Genomic DNA, 22,868 nt, shown 5'->3' with positions numbered 1-22,868 from the left:
GATTTACTACTTTTGATGAGAGAGTTTCACACTTCTGACCCTTTGTGTGAAAAGTGTTTCCTAACTTCTCTCCTGAGTGACCTGGCTCTGATTTTAAGATTTGGTCCCCTTGTCCTGGACTCCCCCATCAGTTTGTCTCTATCTACCCCTGGTACCGTGGTTACTGATAGAACCAAAACTCCTCCAGACACCCAAACTCTTGCTATGGTTACCAAGACATTCTAGGCCCCTGATCCTGATCTATAATCAGAGCTGTTCTGCTGTAATGACAATTGAACTGATCCACCCTCCCTGACTAAAGCTGAAGTCAATAATATTTGGCCATTTTTGCGGGATAAGCTTCCTAGCTTTGTGTTGTCCATGATAACTGCAAGTTCCCTGGTCCCTCTGTCTCTATATTTTAATACAATGTGTACGACCTTTGCACTTTGGGTTGCCAACTCTAGTTGGACGTAGTCCTGGAGGTTCCATCACATGGCCTCCAACTGCGTCACCCAGTCCAATAGCCTCCCCCACCCATCCCGTAGCATCCTACAGCATAGGAGGAGGCCATTCGGCCCATCGCACCTGTGCCAGCTCTTTGGAAAGGGAATTCCACTCCCCTGCTCCTTCCCCACCTGCAAATGTTGGAATAAGTAAGGAACGAAACTCTTCAAAGAAGCTAAATAAAAGCAGTTTTATTGAACGCTATTATTTTCCTCCTGGTTCTTCCTCATGGGAGTGTCCTCGAGATACAATCTGTTACTGCCATTTAGCTTTCAATTCCTGCAAAGGTCGGGCACGTGCACAGCTTCCCTAGACTGCCAACCAGAGGAGATTCAGTGCCAACATCACGGAGACTGAGATACCAGGGTAAGGACATCTCTCTGGGAGGGTGTGACTACACAGCAGTGACAGCTGCCAGGGCTGCAAAACCTCTGCTAACTAAGGGGGCTGGAGGAGGGGGCGGTCGTGAGGGGAGATCACCACTGTTTCAAGAAAAACGGGTCATGAAATATTTACAGGAAGGGCTCCAATCCTGAGAGACTCTCCCACTCTCCAAGCCCTGCTGCAGAGTGACAGGGCGTGGGCTTTGTGCCGGTAAGTCAGTCACAGTGTAATGTGACAGCCTGGAAGCAAATCCACCCCCAGCGCGAGGAAAGACAAAACTCGTGGGACCAATAGCTTTTAAACGGGCCCTGTCACTGTCTCTAATGAAATAAGGGGGATGAAAGAGACCAGCATTGGAGAGGCAGCTCCTGCAGGACTTCAGTGCCCGGGGGGAGTGGAGGGGCCAGAAATACCTGTGGGTGACTCTCCGCAGAGTTCCACAGCTCATCCACCATAACCTCAGCAGAGGAGGGGCAGAAAACTGGGCTCTACAAAGTCCTTCGACTGAGGTGATGAGATATCAGCAGGATAAACCTGGGAAAGCCTGGGAAGCTCAGTCCCCACTCCCCCACCTCCACTCTCCCCACGCAGTAGTGAGTTTGTTTAAGGGCACAAATGATGCAACCCTACTTTGTAATTGCCCTCAGACGTCCCAGTGCTGAACGGCATCGCAGTCACCCACTGACTCCAGGCCAGAATCAGCCGGTTTTCTGAATTTGGAACGTAGGAACAGGAGGAGGTTAATCTCTGTCTTAACACCAGCTGCCCGCCTTGGTTAGTAACCCTTAATAACCTCACCCTAACAAGGAAAATCTTTTAACCCCAATTTAGAAATTTTTAATTGAACCCCAGCCTCAACAGCTTATTGGTGGAGAGAGTTCCAGATTTCCACTACTTTGTGTGAACAACAGCTCCCTGACATCACCCCTGAATGGCCTATTTCTCATTTTAAGGTAATACCACCCCCCCCCCACCCACCCCCCACGTCTTGGTCTAGACCTCCCCCCACCAGAGGAAAAAGTTTCTCTGTTATCTACTCTGTCAATTTGGATCTCAAATACAAGGTGCTATTTAATCCCATTCGTGCCCCAAACATCAACACACTGCAGTTTGAGGGATGGGAGTCGGTCGACGGGCTGCATTGTGCCCGTCGCTGCTGCTCTCAAAAGGGGCTACTTTAACAGATCGCAGAGGCGTTTACCCACAGGAGCACTTGCAAGCTGTAACGACAGGGTAGGGGATCTGTCTCCAGGTACAATGCTGCAATGTTTTCACTCTCTCTTTTGCAATCCAGCAATGCCACACCAACAGCTTGATATGTGTCCACTGCGCTTGAGTGCAGGTCATTCCTGGGGGCCAGGAGCAACTGGCTTTGCTGTTGTCACAGTCAGTGTGCCTCACCCATCTCGGCCAGAAGACGGTGCCCATGTCCACCCACCAGGAGGTAAGGGGGCAGGTGGCCACCTGCACGAGCCACTGTCTCCACGCTGCCCTCGCAGCCTCTGTCGCATTGCCTTTAATCCCAGCTGGCGCCAGGCTGAGGTGCTGAGCTGCCTGCCACAGCTTTCGCTGGTACCTCAGTGCCCCAGCTGCCAGCTCTCTGCTCAACAGCATCAAGCGCTCGTGGCTCTCGTTTCCGTAGCGACCCTTGATCGACATCCAGAAGGGGTTGTAAGAGGAGCCAAGCTGCTTCATCAGCCTCTTGGAGTTGAGATGCTTTGGTCCCGGGGAATAATGATAGTGTTCTTTGGTCAGTGAGAGGGAGTAGGGCCTAACAGTATTCGAAGCCTTCATTCTGATCCAAGCACTGTCGGCTTTGGAGCCTGCACGCGGAGGAGGGTTGAGCTTCATTCTTGTCCTGCGCGGCTGGGCATCTGTAGAGTGACTTTGCTCCTGTCCCAATGACTGTACGCCAAAGAAAAGGAGAAAGACGTGACAGATAACGTGGGCCAGGAAGGAGTAGGAAATTTCTCGAGCCATCTGGAATGATACAGGTTCTGTCACCGATGGCGAGTGTGTGAGCTGCAGGCTTCATTTAAACCCGCATATAATCACAGCATCCTTGACGATCGGACAGCAGACAGCTTCTGCCAAATATTTGAGTCTGCAGGTGAAAAGGCTGCAGAGTCAATAGACACAACAGCGTGGAAGAAAAACAACCTCAGAGCAACAACTAACCTTCACATCCAGCAGCGATCTGCTTCAGTCTTTGTAGCTGGGTGGCCCAGCAATATCCCCTCGCTGTGACCCTGCTTTCATATCACAGCAACAGGTCTGGAACATGCTGAGCCCCTGGAACTGTTCGCCAATACCAGACAAACTGCTGCATTCACTCATCACAATGGTCCTGATATTTATAGGGCATGAGTGGGGAAGCCCGTCAGCGAGCGGGAAACCCACAAGTGCTGGGAATGCCCGTGTCCCGCCCGATTTAACGGCAGGTCCTCGTGAGAAGCTGTTTCCCGCCCGCAGGGGTCAGATTGGTCATTGCCGGCCGGGAATAAAACATTAGTCAGGCCACAACTTGAGAACTGTCTGCAGTTCTGGTCACCTCATTACAGAAAGGATGTTAAAATAAAAGCAAAATACTGCAGATGCTGGAAATCTGAAATAAAGACATGAAATGCTGGAAATACTCAGCAGGTCTGGCAGCATCTGTGGAGAGAGAAACAGAGTTAACTTTTCAGGTCAGTGACCTTTCATCAGAACTGGCAATGGTTAGAAATGTAATCGCTTTTAAGCAAATAAAGTAGGGGGTGGGACAAAAAAGAACACAAGAGGTGTTGATAGGACAAGGTCACAGAGAATAACTGACCAGAAGGTCATGGAGCAAAGGCAAACAGTATGTTAATGGTGTGCTGAAAGACAAAGTGTTAGTACAGAGAGGGTGTTAAATGTTAAATAATGAACAGCCCTGGCCAAAAGCACAAACATGAAAAAAAAACAGTGGGCAAGCACATGGTAAAAAAAATGAATGATGAAGCAAACTAAAATAAAATTTTTTAAAAATAAATAAATAAAAAAAGGTGGGGGGGGGGGGAGGGGCCCATCATGCTCTGAAATTATTGAACTCAATGTTCAGTCCAGCAGGCTGTAGTGTGCCTAATCGGTAAATGAGATGCTGTTCCTCGAGCTTGCGTTGATGTTCACTGGAACACTGTAGCAATCCCAGGACAGAGATGTGAGCATGAGAGCGGGGTGGGGGGGGGGGGGGGGGGGCGGTGTTGAAATGGCCAGCAACCGGAAGCTCGGAATCATGCTTTCGGACTGAGTGGAGGTGTTCAGCAAAGCGGTCACCCAGTCTGCGCTTGGTCTCCCCAATGTAGAGGAGACCACATTGTGAGCAGTGAATACAGTATACTACATTGAAAGAAGTACAAGTAAATCGCTGCTTCACCTGAAAGGAGTGTTTGGGGCCTGGGATAATGAGGAGAGAGGAGGTAAATGGGCAGCTATTACACCTCCTGCGATTGCAGGGGAAGGTGCCATGGGAAGGGGACGAGGTGGTGGGGGTAATGGAGGAGTGAACCAGGGTGTCGCGGAGGGAATGATCGCTTCGGAATTCTGACAGGGGAAGGGAGGGGAAGATGCGTTTGGTAGTGGCATTATACTGGAGGTGGCAGAAATAGTGGAGGATGATCCTTTGGATGTGGAGGCTGGTGGGGTGGAAAGTGAGGACAAGGGGATCCCTGTCGCGGTTCTGGGAAGGATGGGAAGGGTAGAGATGCGGGAAATGGGCTGACACAGTCGAGGGCCCTGTCAACCACAGTCGGGGAGAATCCTTGGTTGAGGAAAAAGGAAGACATTTCAGAAGCGCTGTCATGGAAGGTAGCATCATCAGAGCAGATGCGTCGAAGACGGAGAGGGTATCAGAACAGTCATGGATGTAGGTGGAAAGAGACTGGACCAGGGGAGAAAAGATAGCGTCAAGATAGGAAGAAATAAGTTCAGTGGGGCAGGAACAGGCTGAAACAATGGGTCTGCCGGGACAATCCTGTTTGTGGATTTTGGGAAGGAGGTCGAAGCGGGCTGTCCGGGATTGCGGGACTATGAGGTTGGAAGCTGTAGAGGGAAGATGTCCAGAGGAGATGAGGTCAGTGACAGTCCTGTGGACAGTAGCTTGATGTTCGGTGGTGGGGTCATGGTCCAGGGGGAAGTAGGAAGAAGTGTCTGAGAGTTGGTGCTCAGCCTCTGCAAGGTAGAGGTCGGTACGCCAGAATCGAGAGGATTCGAGTACAGGAGCAGGGATGTCTTGCTGCAATTATACAGGGCCTTGGTGAGGTCACACCTGGAATATTGTGTGCAGTTCTGGTCTCCTTATCTGAGGAAGGATGTTCTTGCTATAGAGGGAGTGCAGCGAAGGTTTACCAGACTGATTCCTGGGATGGTGGGACTGACGTTTGATGAGAGATTGAGTCAGTTGGGCTTATATTTGCTGCAGTTCAGAAGAGTGAGGGGGGATCTCATAGAAACATATAAAATTCGAACAGGACTTGACAGGGTAAATGCAGGAAGGATGTTCCCAGAACGAGGGGTCATAGTCTCAGGATACGGAGAAAACCTTTCAGGACTGAGATGAGGAGAAATTTCTTCACCCAGAGAGTGGTGAGCCTGTGGAATTCGCTACCACAGAAAGCAGTTGAGGCCAAAACATTGTATGTTTTCAAGAAGGAGTTAAATATAGCTCTTGGAGCGAAAGGGGTCAAAGGATATGGGGGGAAAGCGGGAACAGGTTACTGAGTTGGATGATCAGCCATGATCATAATGAATGGCGGAGCAGGCTCGAAGGGCCGAATGGCCTATTCCTGCTCCTATTTTCTATGTTTCTACAACAACAGCACCAGCCTTGTCTGCAGGTTTGATCACAATGTCGGGGTATACCTGAGAGAATGGAGTGCAGCAAGTTCAGAGGGAGACAGGTTAGAGTGAGTGAGGAGAGAAGAGAAATTGAGATGGCCGATGTCTCGCCGACAGTTTTCAATGAAAAGATCAAGGAGAGCTCAGCCCTGTGATACACTCCTCCTGTGCTATGTGGGAAATCAGGGATGCTTCCAGTGTCCCTGACAACCATGTGTGCAGGAAGTGTATCCATCTGCAGCTACTGACTACCCGCATTATGGAGCTGGAGCTGCGGGTGGATTCATTGTGGAGCATCCGTGATGCTGAGGACGTTGTGGATAGCACGTTTAGAGAGGTGGTCACACCACAGGTAATGGCAGCCCAGGTAGAAAAGGGATGGGTGACCACCAGACGGAGTAGTAGGCACAGGCAGGTAGTACAGGAGTCCCCTGTGGCCATCCCCCTCTCAAACAGATATACCGCTTTGGATACTGTTGGGGGGGATGACCTCCCAGGGGAAGGCAGCAACAGCCGAGTTCGTGGCACCATGGACGGCTCTGCTGCACAGCAGGGGAGGAAAAGGGGTGGAAGAGTTGTAGTGATAAGGGATTCTATCTTAAGAGGTGCAGATAGGTGTTTTTGTGGCCACAAACGTGACTCCAGGATGGTATGTTGCCTCCCTGGTGCTTGGGTCAAGGATGCCACGGTGCGGCTGCAGGACATTCTGAAGGGGGAGGGTGAGCAGTCAGAGGTCGTGAAACACATTGGTACCAATGACATAGGTAGAAGGAGTGATGAGGTCCTACAAGAAGAATTTAGAGAGCTAGGTAGCAGATTAAAAAGCAGGACCTCAAAGGTTGTAATCTCTGGATTACTCCCTGTGCCACGTGCTAGCGAGTATAGGAAGAGGAGGATAGAGCAGATGAATGCGTGGCTGAGGAGAATGGTGCAGGAGGGAGAGCTTTAGGTTCCTCGATCACTGGGTCTGTTTCTGGCAAAGGTGGGACCTGTACAAGTTGGACGGGTTGCACCTGAACCGGAACGGGACCAACATCCTTGCTGGGGGGTTTGCTAGTGCTGTTGGGGGGAGTTTAAACTAATTTGGCAGGGGGATGGGATACAGAGTGGAGGTACAGAAGGGGATGAGGCACAGCCAAATATGAAAGAGAAACTGAGTCAGTCTGGAAGGCACAGCAAATATAGACCTGTTAAGGCACAAGTGAAAAATGCAAGGCTGGATTGTATTTACTTTAATGCAAGGAGTCTTACTAATAAGGGCATTGATTAGCACTTGGGATTATAATATTATTGCTATCACAGAGACATGGCTGAGGGAAGGGCAGGACTGGCAACTCAATATTCCAGGGTATAGAATCTTCAGGCGTGATAAGGGAGGGGATAAAAGAGGAGGTAGCATTGCACTATTGATCAAGGAGTCAATTATTGCAGTAAGGATGGATGATATCTTAGAAGGTTCCTCAAATGAGGCCATATGGGTAGAACTTAAGAACAAAAGGGGGGGCAATCACTTGGCTGGGCGTGTACTACAGGCCACCAAACAGTCAGGGAGAGATAGATGAGCAGATATGTCGGCAAATCTCAGAGAAGTGTAAAAATAATAGGGTAATAATAGTAGGGGATTTCAACTTCCCCAATATCAACCGGGATAGTCTTAGTGCAAAAGGCTTAAAGGGGGAGGAATTCTTAAAATGCATACAGAAGAGCTTTTTGAGCCAGTATGTAGAAAGTCCTACAAGAGAGGGGACAGTACTGGACCTTATCCTAGGGAATGAAGCTGGACAAGTGGTAGAGGTAGTAGTGGGGGAGCATTTCGGGGATAGTGACCATAACTCTGTAAGATTTAAGGTAGTTATGGAAAAGGACAAAGACGGGCCAGAAATAAAAGGTACTGAATTGGGGGAAGGCCTATTTCAATTTGATAAAACAGGATCTGGCCGAAGTGGACTGGGAGCAGCTACTTGTAGGAAAGTCTACATCAGGCCAGTGGGAGGCATTCAAAGAGGAAATATTGAGAGTTCAGGGTCAACATTAAGGTGAAGGGTAGGACCATCAAGTCCAGGGAACCCTGGATGTCAAGGGATATAGAGTATTGGATCAGGAAACAAAGGAGGTTTATGGCAGATTCGGAGCACTGAAAACAGCGGAGGCACTAGAGGAGTATAGAAAGTGTAAGGGGTACTTAAAAAAGTAATTAGGAGAGCGAAGAGGGGTCATTAAAAAACATTGGTGGTCAATATAAAGGAAAATCCTATGGCGTTTTATAAGTATATTAAGGGCAAGAGGGTAACCAGGGAAAGAGTAGGGCCCATTAGGGACCAAAGTGGCAATCTGTGTGTGGAGCCGGAGGACATAGGTGAGGTTTTAAATGATTACTTTTCCTCTGTTTTCAATGTGGAGAACGACGATGTAGGTGTAGAGATCAGGGAGGGGGATTGTGAAATACTTGAACGTATTAACATTGAAAGGGAGGAAGTATTAGATGCTTTAGCGGGCTTAAAAGTGGATAAATCCCCAGGCCCAGATGAGATGTATCCCAGGCTGTTGTGTGAGGCAAAGGAGGAGATAGCAGGGGCTCTGACACAAATTTTCAGATCCTCTCTGGCCACGGGAGGGGTGCCAGAGGACTGGAGGACAGCAAATGTGGTACCATTATTCAAGAAGGGTAGCAGGGATAAACCAGGTAATTACAGGCCGGTGAGTCTAACATCAGTGGTAGGGAAACTATTGGAAAAATTGGACAGGATTAATCTCCACTTGGAGAGGCAGGGGTTAATCAGGGATAGTCAGCACGGCTTTGTCAGGTGGAGATTGTGTCTAACTAACTTGATTGAATTTTTTGATGAGGTGACTAGATGTGTAGATGAGGGTAAAGCAGTTGATGTAGTCTACATTGACTTCAGTAAGGCTTTTGATAAGGTCCCGCATGGGAGATTGGTTAAGAAGGTAAGAGCCCATGGGATCCAGGGCAATTTGGCAAATTGGATCCAAAATTGGCTTAGTGGCAGGAGACAGAGGTTGATGGTCAAGGGTTGTTTTTGCGAGTGGAAGCCTGTGACCAGTGGTGTACCGCAGGAATCGGTGCTGGAACCCTTGCTGTTTGTAGTGTACATTAATGATTTAGACATGAATATAGGAGGTATGATAAGTAATTTTGCAGATGACACTAAAATTGGTGGTGTCGTAAATAGTGAGGAGGAAAGCCTGAGATTACAGGACGATATCGATGGGCTGGTAAGATGGGAGGAGTTGTGACAAATGGAATTTAATCCTGAGAAGTGTGAGGTGATGCATTTTTGGAGGACTAACAAGGGAAAGGAATATACAATGGATGGTAGGACCCCAGGAAGTACAGAGGGTTAGAGGGACGTTGGTGTACTTGTCCATAGATCACTGAAGGCAGCAGCACAGGTAGATAAGGTGGTTAGGAAAGCATATGGGATACTTGCCTTTATTAGCCGAGGTATAGAATATAAGAGCAGGGAGGTTATGATGGAGCTCTATAAAACGCTAGTTAGGCCACAGCTGGAGTACTGTGTACAGTTCTGGGCACCGCACTATAGGAAGGATGTGATTGCATTGGAGAGGGTGCAGAGGAGATTCACCAGGATGTTGCCTGGGCTGGAGCTTTTCAGCTATGAAGAGAGACTGAAAAGGCTAGGGTTGTTTTCCTTAGAGCATAAAAGGATGAGGGGGGATATGATTGAGGTATACAAAATTATGAGGGGCATTGATAGGTTAGATAGGAAGAGACTTTTTTCCCTTAGCGGAGGGGTCAATAACCAGGGGGCATAGATTTGAGGTAAGGGGCAGGAGGTTTAGAGGGGATTTGAGGAAAAACTTTTTCACCCAGAGGGTGGTTGGAATCTAGAACGCAGCCTGAAGAGGTTTTAGAGGCAGAAACCCTCTCAACATTTAAGAAGTATTTAGATGAGCACTTGAAACGCCATAGCAGACAAGGCTACAGGCCAAGTGCTGGAAAATGGGATTAGAGTAGTTAGGTGCTTGATGGCCGGCACAGACATGATGAGGCAAAGGGCCTGTTTCTGTGCTGTGTAACTCTATGATTCTAAGAGCGGATTAGAGGCCAGAGGGAGGAGTTCAGGTAGAGGGAGAATGCTGGAAGCGGGTGAATGGGTCTGCTGGTCGGGGGGAGGACTCCTGATCAAAGAAGTGAGCCCAGAGGCAAAGGCGATGGAAGAAGAGCTCAATGTCATGCCGAGCACAAAATTTATTGAAGTGGGAGCGTAAGGGAATGAAACTGAGACCTTTGCTGAGTACAGAACGTTCAGATTTTAAGGAACACAAGCTCCAGCAGCTGATGGGGACAAATGCCCCTCCAGATCCTTCTTCCCCTTCACTTCCCTCTGACCCCTTCCCTTCTGATCTGACCCCTTGCCGTGTATTCACTATACTCTCTGACCTTCCCCTCTCTGACGCTGAATGTTCTGTACTCAGCAAAGGACTCAGTCAGCGTGACATTGGCCGTCTCAATTTCTCTGCCCCCCTCACTCACTCTAACCTGTCTCATTCTGAACTTGCTGCACTCCGTTCTCTCAGGTCTAACCCCGACATTGTCATCAAACCTGCAGACAAGGATGGTGCTGTTGTTGTCTGGTGTACAGACCTCTACCTTGCAGAGGCTCATGGTCAACTCTCAGACACTTCTTCCTACCTCCCCCTGGACCATGTCCCCACCACCGAATATCAAGCTACTGTCCACAGGACTGTCACTGACCTCATCTCCTCCGGAGATCTTCCCTCTGCAGCTTCCAACCTCATAGTCCCGCAATCCCGGACAGCCCGCTTCTACCTCCTTCCCAAAATCCACAAACAGGACTGTCCCGGCAGACCCACTGAACTTATTTCTTCCTATCTTGACTCTATCTTTTCTCCTCAGTCCAGTCTCTTCCCACCTACATCCGTGACTCTTCTGACGCCCTACGTCATTTTGACAATTTCCAGTTTCCTGGTCCCAACCGCCTCCTCTTCACTATGGATGTCCAATCGCTCTACACCTCCATCCCCCACCAGGACGGTTTGAGGGCTTTCCGCTTCTTCCTTGAACAGAGGCCCAACCAGTCCCCATCCACCAACACCCTCCTCCGCCTGGCTGAACTTGTTCTCACATTGAACAACTTCTCCTTCAAATCCACCCACTTCCTTCAAGTAAAATGTGTTGCTATGGTGACCCACATGGGTCCTAGTTATGCCTGACCTTTTGTGGGATATGTCGAACATTCCTTGTTCCAGTCCTACTCAGGCCCCCTCCCCCAACTCTTTTTCCGGTACATTGATGACTATATCGGTGCCGTTTCCTGCTCCCGCCCCGAACTGGAAAACTTTATCAACTTTGCTTCCAATTTCCACCCTTCTCTCACCTTTACATGGTCCATCTCCGACACTTCCCTTCCTTGACTTCTCTGTCTCCATCTCTGGGGATAGGCTGTCTACTAATATTCATTATAAGCCCACCGACTCCCACAGCTACCTTGACTACACTTCTTCACACCCTGCCTCCTGTAAGGACTCCATTCCATTCTCCCAATTTCTCCATTTCCGACGCATCTGCTCTGATGATGCTACCTTCCACAATAGTGCTTCTGATATGTCTTCCTTTTTCCTTAACTGAGGATTCCAGGGCCCTCAACCGTGTCTGATCCATTTCCCGCACCTCTACCCTCTCCCCTTCCCCTCCCTCCCAGAACCACGACAGGGTTCCCCTTGTCCTCACTTTCCACCCCACCAACCTCCACATCCAACTCTGCTTCTCTCTCCACAGATGCTGCCAGACCTGCTGAGTATTTCCAGCATTTTTTATTTTTATTACAGATAGGATGTTGTTGGGGATAGCAATGCAATACTGTAATGATGTGCCTCCTGCCTTGCCATAGTCATGTGACCTCTGCCATGAGGCACTCACTGTAGGCATCCATCAGAAGGCAGTTCAATAAAGACACAGTACAAGCAAGACTGTGAGCTCATAACAGGGTGTCAGAGTGGAGCTGAGATTGAGTGTTGAAGAGTTGTATAGAAGCACAACTACTAAAACAGGAACACAGGAACGTTCAGAGCTGCTGAAAGCTGCTAAAAGCCACAGGAAGCTACAGAAAAGGAACAAAGAAACACTGAAAGCACAGGATAAGACACAATGGCTGCAAATTTTCCTCTGCCTGTGCCGGTTGAAATGAAAGGTGATATGAAGCAGAACTAACAGTTTTTCCACTTGCAGTGACAAAATTACAAAATTGCGACAGATTTAATTAACAAACCAGAGCAGCTACAAATAGCTACACTTTTATCACTGTTGGGGAGAGACTGTTACAAAGTCTAATTCCATCCTAAATCTCTCTGAAGAACAAAAAAAACAGACAGCAGAAATTTTGAACCCCTGGAAAGCATGCTTTGAACCTCAAGTGAATGTAACTTATGACCAGTATGTGTTCAATATCAGGGCCCAAGGTGAAAAAGAGTCAATTGATCAATATGTGACTGCATTAACACAGCTCGCAGAATCCTGTGAATTTGCACAACTAAAAGATATTGTATTAGGCATTAGAGATTCCGCAGTGAGTGCACGTCTACTGAGAGCACGCACAGGAAAAGAAGGCATGTCCAGTGTGGGGAAAGCAGTGTTCTCACTGCAAGAAGCCGAATCATTTTGCTCACAAGTGCTTGTCTAGAAGGAAGCACAACAAGCAGGTACAGGTGGCCACTGGAGAGATATCAGCTGAAGATCCTGACGAATCACTACACAACATACAACAGGTTGGTTCAGTCGCTTCAGAGAGGTGATAAATGGTTTGTGACTGTTAGAATGATGACTGCAGAAGGAGAATATCAAGTCGACATAAAGCTCCAAATAGACACCGGCGCATCATGCAACATCAAGACCTTCACAAACCTGTGCAAAGTGGCTCAACGTGGCAATCCAAAAATGAAGCCCTCAAAAGTAAGGTTGAGGTTACATGATGGCACCATACCAGTACCGAGGGGACAAATTACTCTGACAGCCCATTGCAATGTCAAGAATGAAGATCTGGAGTTCCAGATCATAGACGGCAAGCGAAAGCCACTCATCTCAGCTGGAGCAAGTCTAAAGCTTGGACTGATAACCCTCAATGTGCAAAAAGAGATTTGCAATGTATCGCAGCAGACTAAACCATTGACCGCGGAACAGATCCTAGAGTACAACAATGTGATTACAGGTTTAGGATGCCTCCCCAGAGAATATCATCTCGAAGTAGATGAGAGGGTAAGACCAATTCAGCATCTGCCATGGAAAGTTCCAGCTGCCCTCAAAGACAAGATAGAAGAGCTGGAAAAGAAGGGAGTAATCAAGAAAGTGACAACCCCTGAAGACTGGATTAGCAGCATGGTAACAGTGAAACAACCTGCAAAGCTGAGGGTATGAATCGACCGAAAGGAGCTAGCTAAAGCTCTGAGGAGATCTCACTACCCCATGCCAACCATCGAAGGAATTTTGCCACAACCTGCAAAGACAAAAATCTTCACTACCCTAGAGGTGGAGGATGGTTACTGGCAAGTGAAACTGGATGAAAGCTTAGATTGGGTGGGGTCAGATTGTTGAAGGGAGGGTCAGAACCAGAGAAGCAAGCCCGAATTGTGCACGTGGCCCAGCAAGAACTTCAAGACTTTAACTTCAACTAAAGACATTGAAACTCAGTACTTAAATTCCATTTATTATGGACTTTACTGCTACCTCCCAACTCTCTTTTCCCCTCTGTATCTATTTGTGTGTGTGCCTCTCGTATGAATGTGAACGTGGATGCATTGCGTATTTTAGTAATTTAACCAGTTTAGAGCGATAAGGTTAATAAACTTTTGTCTTTCTTGTTTAAACTCAAGAAAACCTGTCTGATTGGTTCATTTACAATTATAATTAGAGGAACAGGAGCAAGTGCTCACTGGGGTGGTAAGCTAAATCACTGTGTTAAAAGAATAAACCCTGTTGCAGTCAAACCAGAGAAGGGGCGAAAGGGGAACCTGAGACCCCCCCCTCCCCCCTCCTCCCTCCTCACCTGGTCGTAACAATGCCAACAGTTGTGTGCATCATGGGTAATTTGCGCAACTCACAGTGTAAATGATAATGGATGCTTCTTTTTCTTGTATGGAAAGGGGGACGTTTGGAATAGAAATGCAATACTGTACTCATGTGCCTCCTGGCTTGCCGTAGTCATGTGACCTCTTCCATGAGGTGCTCACTGCAGGCATCCATCACAAGGCGGTTCAATAAAGACACAGTACAAACAAGACTGTTGTCCTGTGTACTCGCAACAGATCTATCTCGAGAGGGTAAAGAGGAGATTTACGAGGCTGTTGTCAAGACTGGAAAATTTTAGCTATGAGGAAAGATTGGATAGGCTGGGGTTGTTCTCCTTGGAACAGAGAAGGAGGAAGGGAGATTTAATTGAGATGTACAAAATTGTGAGGGACCTGGATAGAGTGAAGGTGAAGGGTCTATTTACCTTAGCAGAGAGGTCAGTGATGAGGGGGCATAGATTTAAAGTGACTGCTAGAAAAATTAGAGGTGGGATGAGGAAAGACTTCTTTCACCCAGAGGGTGGTGGGGATCTGGAACTCACTGCCTCAAAGGTTATAGAGGCAGAGACCCGCAACTCATTTAAAAGGTGCCTGGATGTGCACCCGAAGTGCCGTGATCTGCAAGGGGGTCAGATTGAATTGTGATGGGGGGTCAGACTGTTTTGTGATGGGGGAGTCAGATTGTTTTGTGATGGGGGGGTCAGATTGATTTGTGATGGGGGTCAGAATGTTTTGTGATGGGGGTCAGATTGTTTTGTGATGGGGGGTCAGATTGATTTGTGATGGGGGGGTGTCAGATTGATTTGTGATAGGGGGGGTCAGATTGTTTGGTGATGGGGGGGTCAGATTGATTTGTGATGGGGGGGTCAGATTATTTGGTGATGGGGGGGTCAGATTGATTTGTGATGGGGGGTCAGATTGTTTTGTGATGGGGGTCAGATTGATTTGTGATGGGGGACAGATTGTTTTGTGATGGGGGGGTCAGATTGATTTGTGATGGGGGGGTCAGATTGATTTGTGATGGGGGGTCAGATTGTTTGGTGATGGGGGGGTCAGATTGTTTTCTGATGGGGGGGTCAGATTGATTTGTGTTGGGGGGGTCAGGTTGATTTGTGATGGGGGGGTCAGATTGATTTGTGATGGGGGGTCAGATTGTTTGGTGATGGGGGGGTCAGATTGTTTTCTGATGGGGGGGTCAGATTGATTTGTGATGGGGGGGTCAGATTGTTTTGTGATGGGGGGTCAGATTGTTTTGTGATGGGGGGTCAGACTGTTGGGTGATGGGGGGGGGGTCAGATTGTTTTGTGATGGGGGTCAGATTGTTTGGTGATGGGGGTCAGATTGTTTTGTGGTGGGGGGTCAGATTGTTTTGTGATGGGGGGGTCAGACTGTTGGGTGATGGGGGGGTCAGATTGATTTGTGTTGGGGGGGTCAGGTTGATTTGTGATTGGGGGGGTCAGATTGTTTTGTGATGGGGGGTCAGATTGTTTTGTGATGGGGGGGTCAGACTGTTGGGTGATGGGGGGGGGGTCAGATTGTTTTGTGATGGGGGTCAGATTGTTTGGTGATGGGGGTCAGATTGTTTTGTGGTGGGGGGTCAGATTGTTTTGTGATGGGGGGTCAGACTATTTTGTGATGGGGGGGGTCAGAGTGTTTTGTGATGGGGGGTCAGCTTGTTTTGTGATGGGGGAGTCAGATTGTTTTGTGATGGGGGGTCAGACTGTTTGGTGATGGGGGGTTAGATTGATTTGTGATGGGGGGGGTCAGATTGTTTGGTGATGGGGATGTTAGATTGATTTGTGATGGGGGGGTCAGATTGTTTGGTGATGGGGGGTCAGATTGTTTGGTGATGGGGGCTCAGACTGTTTTGTGATGGGGGGTCAGATTGTTTTGTGATGGGGGGTCAGACTGTTTTGTGATGGGGGGTCAGATTGTTTTGTGATGGGGGGTCAGACTGTTTTGTGATGGGGGGGTCAGACTGTTTGGTGATGGGGGTCAGACTGTTTTGTGATGGGGGGTCAGATTGTTTTGTGATGGGGGGTCAGACTGTTTTGTGATGGGGGGTCAGATTGTTTTGTGATGGAGGGGTCAGACTGTTTTGTGATGGGGGATCAGATTGTTTGGTGATGGGGGGTCAGACTGTTTTGTGATGGGGGGGTCAGACTGTTTGGTGATGGGGGGTCAGACTGTTTTGTGATGGGGGGTCAGATTGTTTGGTGATGCGGGGTTAGATTGTTTTGTGATGGGGGGTCAGATTGTTTGGTGATGGGGGGTTATACTGTTTTGTGATGGGGGGGTCAGATTGTTTTGTGATGGGGGGTCAGATTGTTTTGTGATGGGGGGGTCAGATTGTTTGGTGATGGGGGGTTATACTGTTTTGTGATGGGGGGGTCAGATTGTTTTGTGATGGGGGGTCAGACTGTTTTGTGATGGGGGGGGTCAGATTGTTTTGTGATGGGGGGGTCAGACTGTTTTGTGATGGGGTGGGTCAGATTGTTTTGTGATGGGGGGTCAGACTGTTTTGTGATGGGGGGGTCAGACTGTTTTGTGATGGGGGGGTCAGACTATTTTGTGTTGGGGGGGGTCAGATTGTTTTGTGATGGGGGGGTCAGACTGTTTTGTGATGGGGGGGTCAGATTGATTTTTGATGGGGTGGTCAGACTGTTTGGTGAAGGGGGTTCAGATTGATTTGTGAAGGGGGGTCAGATTGTTCGGTGATGGGGGGTCAGATTGTTTTGTGATGGGGTTCAGACTGTTTTGTGATGGGGGGTCAGATTGTTTTGTGATGGAGGAGTCAGACTGTTGGGTGATGGGAGGGTCAGATTGTTTGGTGATGGGGGCTCAGACTGTTTTGTAATGGGGGGGTCAGACTGTTTTGTGATGGGGGGTCAGATTGTTTTGTGATGGGGGGGGGTCAGATTGTTTTGTGATGGGGGGTCAGACTGTTTTGTGATGGGGGGGGTCAGATTGTTTTGTGATGGGGGGTCAGATTGGTGATGGGGGCTCAGACTGTTTTGTGATGGGGGGGTCAGACTGTTTTGTGATGGGGGTCAGATTGTTTTGTGATGGGGGGGGTCAGATTGTTTTGTGATGGGGGGTCATACTGTTTTGTGATGGGGGTGTCAGACTGTTTTGTGAATGGGGGGTCAGACTGTTTTGTGATGGGGTCAGACTGTTTTGTGATGGGGGGGGTCAGATTGTTTTGTGATGGGGGGTCAGATTGTTTTGTGATGGGGGGTTATACTGTTTTGTGATGGGAGGGTCAGATTGTTTTGTGATGGGGGGTCAGACTGTTTTGTGATGGGGGGTCAGACTGTTTTGTGATGGAGGGGTCAGATTGTTTTGTGATGGGGGTCAGACTGTTTTGTGATGGGGGGTCAGATTGTTTTGTGATGGGGGGCTCAGATTGTTTTGTGATGGGGGTCAGATTGTTTGGTGATGGGGGTTAGACTGTTTTGTGATGGGGGGGTCAGATTGTTTTGTGATGGGGGGTCAGATTGTTTTGTGATGGGGGTCAGATTGTTTGGTGATGGGGGTTAGACTGTTTTGTGATGGGGGGTTCAGATTGTTTTGTGATGGGGGTCAGATTGTTTGGTGATGGGGGTTAGACTGTTTTGTGATGGTGGTTCAGATTGTTTAGTGATGGGGGGTCAGACTGTTTTGTGATGGGGGGGTCAGATTGTTTTGTGATGGGGGGTTAGACTGTTTTGTGATGGGGGGGTCAGATTGTTTTGTGATGGGGTTCAGACTGTTTTGTTATGGGGTTCACACTGTTTTGTGATGGGGGGTCAGACTGTTTTGTGATGGGGGTTAGACTGTTTTGTGATGGTGGTTCAGATTGTTTTGTGATGGGGGGTCAGACTGTTTTGTGATGGGGGGGTCAGATTGTTTTGTGATGGGGGGGTCAGATTGTTTTGTGATGGGGGGTCAGATTGTTTTGTGATGGGGGTCAGATTGTTTGGTGATGGGGGTTAGACTGTTTTGTGATGGGGGTTCAGATTGTTTTGTGATGGGGGTCAGATTGTTTGGTGATGGGGGTTAGACTGTTTTGTGATGGTGGTTCAGATTGTTTAGTGATGGGGGGTCAGACTGTTTTGTGATGGGGGGGTCAGATTGTTTTGCGATGGGGGGTTAGACTGTTTTGTGATGGGGGGTCAGATTGTTTTGTGATGGGGTTCAGACTGTTTTGTGATGGGGGAATCAGTCGATCGTGTAGCAGGAACGCTGTCAGACTGTGCCCTGTTATCCTGGGGAGGAAGGGGAGGCACTCCTGCTCCCCCTGCTGGAGAAGCAGCGATCTGGCAGCTCCCACCTCCCTTCAGCTGCTGGTTTCCTGAGCCCTGGGAAAGCCAGTCAGCAGCTGCTTAACCTGAACTCATGATAATATCTGAGGTATGCAGCCTCATTTAAATATTATAATCACTGAACTGCCTCCCCAGAGTGTGTTACCCACCCAACCCCAAACCAACTGCTGTTAAACCGGGATATGGTGTGCTTGCACTGGGCCTCCCAATATTTTCAAATTTAATCCTCCCTAACCCTCTCCCTCCTGTCCTGAGGAGAGCAAGAGGGCTAAATTTCCCAACATTTTTCTCTGCCTGTTGGATTCTCCATGAAGGCCGGAAGTTATAGGCCAGTAACACAGACTCAGATGGAAATCATAGTATATTACGGCACAGAAGGAGGCCATTTGGCCCATTGTGCCCTATGCTAGCTCTTTGAAAGAGCTATCCAATGAGCTCTTTCCCCATTGACCTGCAATTTTTTTCCCTTCAGGTATTTATCCAATTCCCAAGTTCCTATTGAATCTGTTTCCACCACCCTTTCAGGCAGTGCATTCCAGATCACAACTCACAGAGTAAAAATATTTCTCCTCATCTCCTCCCAGTTCTTTTTCCAATTACCTTAAATCTGTGTCCTCTATTACCAACCCTTCTGCCACTAGAAAGTTTCTCATGTACTCTGTCAAAACAGTTCATAATTTTGAACGCCGCTATTAAATCTCCCCTTAACCTTCTCTATTCTAAGGAGAACAACCCCAGCTTCTCCAGTCTCTCCACATAGTTGGTTATTTGAGAAATTCAGGAATTGAGAAATTGAAATGGTAGGCCGGAGCTCGTGTTCTAGGTTAGAAAGAATGGAGTAAGGAAGAAGAGGGAAGACAACAGTGTATAGATAAATGCAGCTTGGGGTTTAAAACTCTGTAGAGGCAGGGAAGCCTAAGTGAGGTTAGCGATTTCCTTTCTCAATATCCTGGAAATGGTGAGGTTGAGGAGCAGATGAGAGAGATAACATTTGATTTCAACATAGTATAGATAGGAACAGGGTATAAATGGAGCTTACATGGAGCAGAGAGAAAATTTCAGAGAGGCAATGACTCAGAGCATTGACAAAACAGAGAGACAAGAAAGATTTTGATGGAAAGAGAGGGTTATAGTCTGGAAATGGGTGAAATAGTAAGCCACGAGAAAGTGACTCTATCTCAGTAGTCAGGATACAACTTTGGATGGATGTGTGTAGAAGCAGGGGCTGGGGAATGAACTGTTTATCGGGTTTAGACTCAAACACAGGCTTTGCATCAGTGTCAGAGCAGTGACATTTGACCCTTGTCCCTTTGTCTAACGTCACCACCAGTTTAACAGGTCCAGCTGACAGTACTGAAGCTCCACTCTCACTGTACCACATCCCACACTCTGATAATACACTTATTTCAGGTCATCCCGACACCAGAAATGTTCCAGAAAGCTACAATGGCATAGTTGAGACCTTGCCAAATTCCGTCAACACGGTCCTTTGATAACAAGAGCTGATTGTCGACTCCATCCTTAGCCAAGTCAGCAGGGGTCATTCCCCATCAACACTAATCCAGGATCAAACCGCACACTATGGAATTTAAAAAGGTACATACAAACATTCAGAGAATGACAGATAGGTAAAGACACACTCGTCCATTCAGCCTGACCCGCACAGTTGTGATGCCTTAAGTATCACAATATAAACATTCCCCATCAATCCAGGGCCTTAATCCCCTGGGACAGGTGAAAGCGGTATAAAATCCAGGCCAAGTCGGGAAAAAAAAGCTGGAATATTCCCCTTCGACCAACTTTGGCAATCAAACTCGTTCAGGAGACCTGGCTAATGCTAACAGGTACTTACTTCTTGTCAGAGATGATTTCCCCCCCCCATCCAGAAACACGTTTGCTTGAAGCAGTTCAACGAATGAGCATCCACCACATGTTCCATGGGCCCACTATTCTCCCCAAGAAGAACCACTCTCGATACCTAACCAAGATCTGTCCTGAGAGAAGTTGTGTGACCCTTGGCCTTCCCAACCTACCCAGTTGAGGTAGTGAATTTGGTGTTGGTCCGGCTGAAAGGAGCTCAAACCCACAGGAATCAAACTCGCAACGTTCCCAGAGTGTTTGGTTCGCAGGCCCACTGGGTGATGCCTTCAGCCGCTGAGGGGATACTCCGGGAAGAAATCGGGCCCTCCTGCATCCGCCTCCCACCCAGACTGGGGCAACAAAGCACCAATTTCCCAGTGCGGTTCCCCCACCCACTGCCCTCACCACAGTGCCTGAAATATGTCCGATGCCATATTGGTTTAGGCGACCCTGCCGGTCGCCTAAAACAGGGATTAGGCCCCATGCACATGTTAATGAGGGGCCGAATGTCTGCCTCAGGTCCTGCCCAGGAAATTGGTTAAGACTGAGCATGCTCAACTCAGGCTTATGGGTTCTCCAGCAGCTTCATCAATGGTCTCCAAGGGTCTGCTGGAGAGCTGCATAGAGCAAAGAGTATTCTTTTAAACAGTCCTTTATACACAGCTGGGGCTGGGGGAGGGAAGTAGGAACGTTCTCCTGTTATACAGCACACATTATACAGCCGTGGGCACACATTATCACTCTCCAACCTTACCCCACCCAGGTCCTCGTTCTCCCTCCCAGGACTCCTCTCCCAAGGGTTCCCGGTGTGGCAGCCAGCGCCAACTGATCCCCTTCATGCCTGCGAGCCGCCTCTGGATAACTGAATTGCATTTGCAGCTCTCTGGAAAGATACTGATGAGGCCCCAGGTTCAAGTTTGGTCTCACCCTGACCCTCCCGCTTCAGAAAACGGGATAAAACACAATTCTATAACAGAATGACGCAGCACATTCAGCCCTTTGTGCCTGAGCTGCTTCCTTGAAAGAGCGGTCCAATTAATGTCAAACCCCTGCTCTTTCCCCAGAGCCCTGCAAATCATAAAGTCATCACAGCACAGAAGGAGGCCACATGTCCCAGTGAGTCAGTGCCAGCTCCCAGCAGATCAATCCAGTCAGTCCCAGTGAGTCAGTGCCAGCTCCCTGCAGATCAATCCAGTCTGTCCCACTGAGTCAGTGCCAGCTCCCTGCAGATCAATCCAGTCAGTCTCACTGAGTCAGTGCCAGCTCCCTGCAGATCAATCCAGTCAGTCTCACTGAGTCAGTGCCAGCTCCCTGCAGATCAATCCAGTCAGTCTCACTGAGTCAGTGCCAGCTCCCTGCAGATCAATCCAGTCAGTCCCAGTGAGTCAGTGCCAGCTCCCTGCAGATCAATCCAGTCAGTCTCACTGAGTCAGTGCCAGCTCCCTGCAGATCAATCCAGTCAGTCCCAGTGAGTCAGTGCCAGCTCCCTGCAGATCAATCCAGTCAGTCTCACTGAGTCAGTGCCAGCTCCCTGCAGAGCAATCCAGTTAGTCCCAGTGAGTCAGTGCCAGCTCCCTGCAGATCAATCCAGTCAGTCTCACTGAGTCAGTGCCAGCTCCCTGCAGATCAATCCAGTCAGTCTCACTGAGTCAGTGCCAGCTCCCTGCAGATCAATCCAGTCAGTCTCACTGAGTCAGTGCCAGCTCCCTGCAGATCAATCCAGTCAGTCCCAGTGAGTCAGTGCCAGCTCCCTGCAGAGCAATCCAGTTAGTCCCGTTTCCTCACTCCATCCCCATAGCCCTGTAAGTTTACTTCACTTAAGTGCCCATCCAATTTCCTTTTGAAATCGTTAATCTCACTGATTCCACCACCCTCGCGGGCAGTGAGTTCCAGGTCATTACCACACGCTGCTTAAAAAAAAGTTCTTCCTCACATTCCCCCTGCATCTCTTGCCCAAAACCTTTAATCTGTGTCCCCTCGTCCTTGTCCCATCAGCTAATGGGAACAGTTTTTCCTTGTCTAATTTATCTAAGCATGTTATAATCTTGTACACCTCTATCAAATCTCCCCTCCATCTCCTTTGCGCGAAGGAGATGAACCCCAGCTTTTCCAACCTAACTTTGTAACCAAAATCCCCCATCCCTGGAACCATTCTGGTAAATCTCCTCAGGCCTAACCTGAGCTTTATAAAGGTTCAGCATAACTTCCCTGCTTTTGTACTCTATACCTCTATCTATGAAGCTCCCATATGCTTTACTAACTACTCTCTCAATATGATCTGCCACCTTCAAAGATTGATGCCCATGCCCCCCAGGATCCTGTCCCTGCACACTCTTTAGAACTGTGCTATTAAGTCACTATTGCCTCTCCCTATCCCTTCTGACAAAATTTATCTCATACTTCTCCATATAAAATTTCCTTTTCAAGTATTTATCCAATTCCCTTTTGAAAGTTACTACTGAATATCGGACAGGTGCATTTAAGGAGAAGCACACGACAGAGAAAGGAAATAGAAGGATATTCCTGTAGTTGGATGATGAGGGCTGGGAAAGGGCTTTTTTTTAGAGATACAGCACTGAAACAGGCCCTTCGGCCCACCGAGTCTGTGCCGACCATCAACCACCTATTTATACTAATCCTACAGTAATTCCATATTCCTACCACATCCCCACCTGTCCCTATATTTTCCCTACCACCTACCTACACTAGGGGCAATTTCTAATGGCCAATTTACCTATCAACCTGCAAGTCTTTGGCATGTGGGAGGAAACCGGAACACCCAGAGGAAACCCACGCAGACACAGGGAGAACTTGCAAACCCCACACAGGCAGTACCCGGAATTGAACCCAGGTCACTGGAGCTGTGAGGCTGTGGTGCTAACCACTGCGCCACTGTGCCGCCCGCTTGTGTGG

General features: G+C 48.4%; 1 protein-coding gene across 1 annotated transcript; it reads right to left on the bottom strand.

The window, feature by feature from the left end:
• Positions 1–1,898: 1,898 nt before the first annotated feature.
• Positions 1,899–2,771, bottom strand: LOC137353621 (noggin-like). The gene has a single exon (XM_068019971.1). The coding sequence runs from the start codon at positions 2,719–2,721 to the stop codon at positions 2,068–2,070; it is 654 nt and encodes a 217-aa protein (XP_067876072.1). The 5' UTR covers positions 2,722–2,771; the 3' UTR covers positions 1,899–2,067.
• Between the last annotated feature and the right edge of the window lie 20,097 nt (positions 2,772–22,868).

The sequence above is a fragment of the Heterodontus francisci genome, chromosome 41, assembly GCF_036365525.1.
Source record: "Heterodontus francisci isolate sHetFra1 chromosome 41, sHetFra1.hap1, whole genome shotgun sequence".
Lineage (NCBI taxonomy): Eukaryota > Metazoa > Chordata > Chondrichthyes > Heterodontiformes > Heterodontidae > Heterodontus > Heterodontus francisci.
This window is presented reverse-complemented; position numbering and strand designations above follow the sequence as displayed.

What these genes read in the sequence shown, in the direction of transcription:
- LOC137353621 (XM_068019971.1), bottom strand. Translation starts at nt 2,721, where the DNA reads ATGAAGCTCAACCCTCCTCCGCGTGCAGGCTCCAAAGCCGACAGTGCT.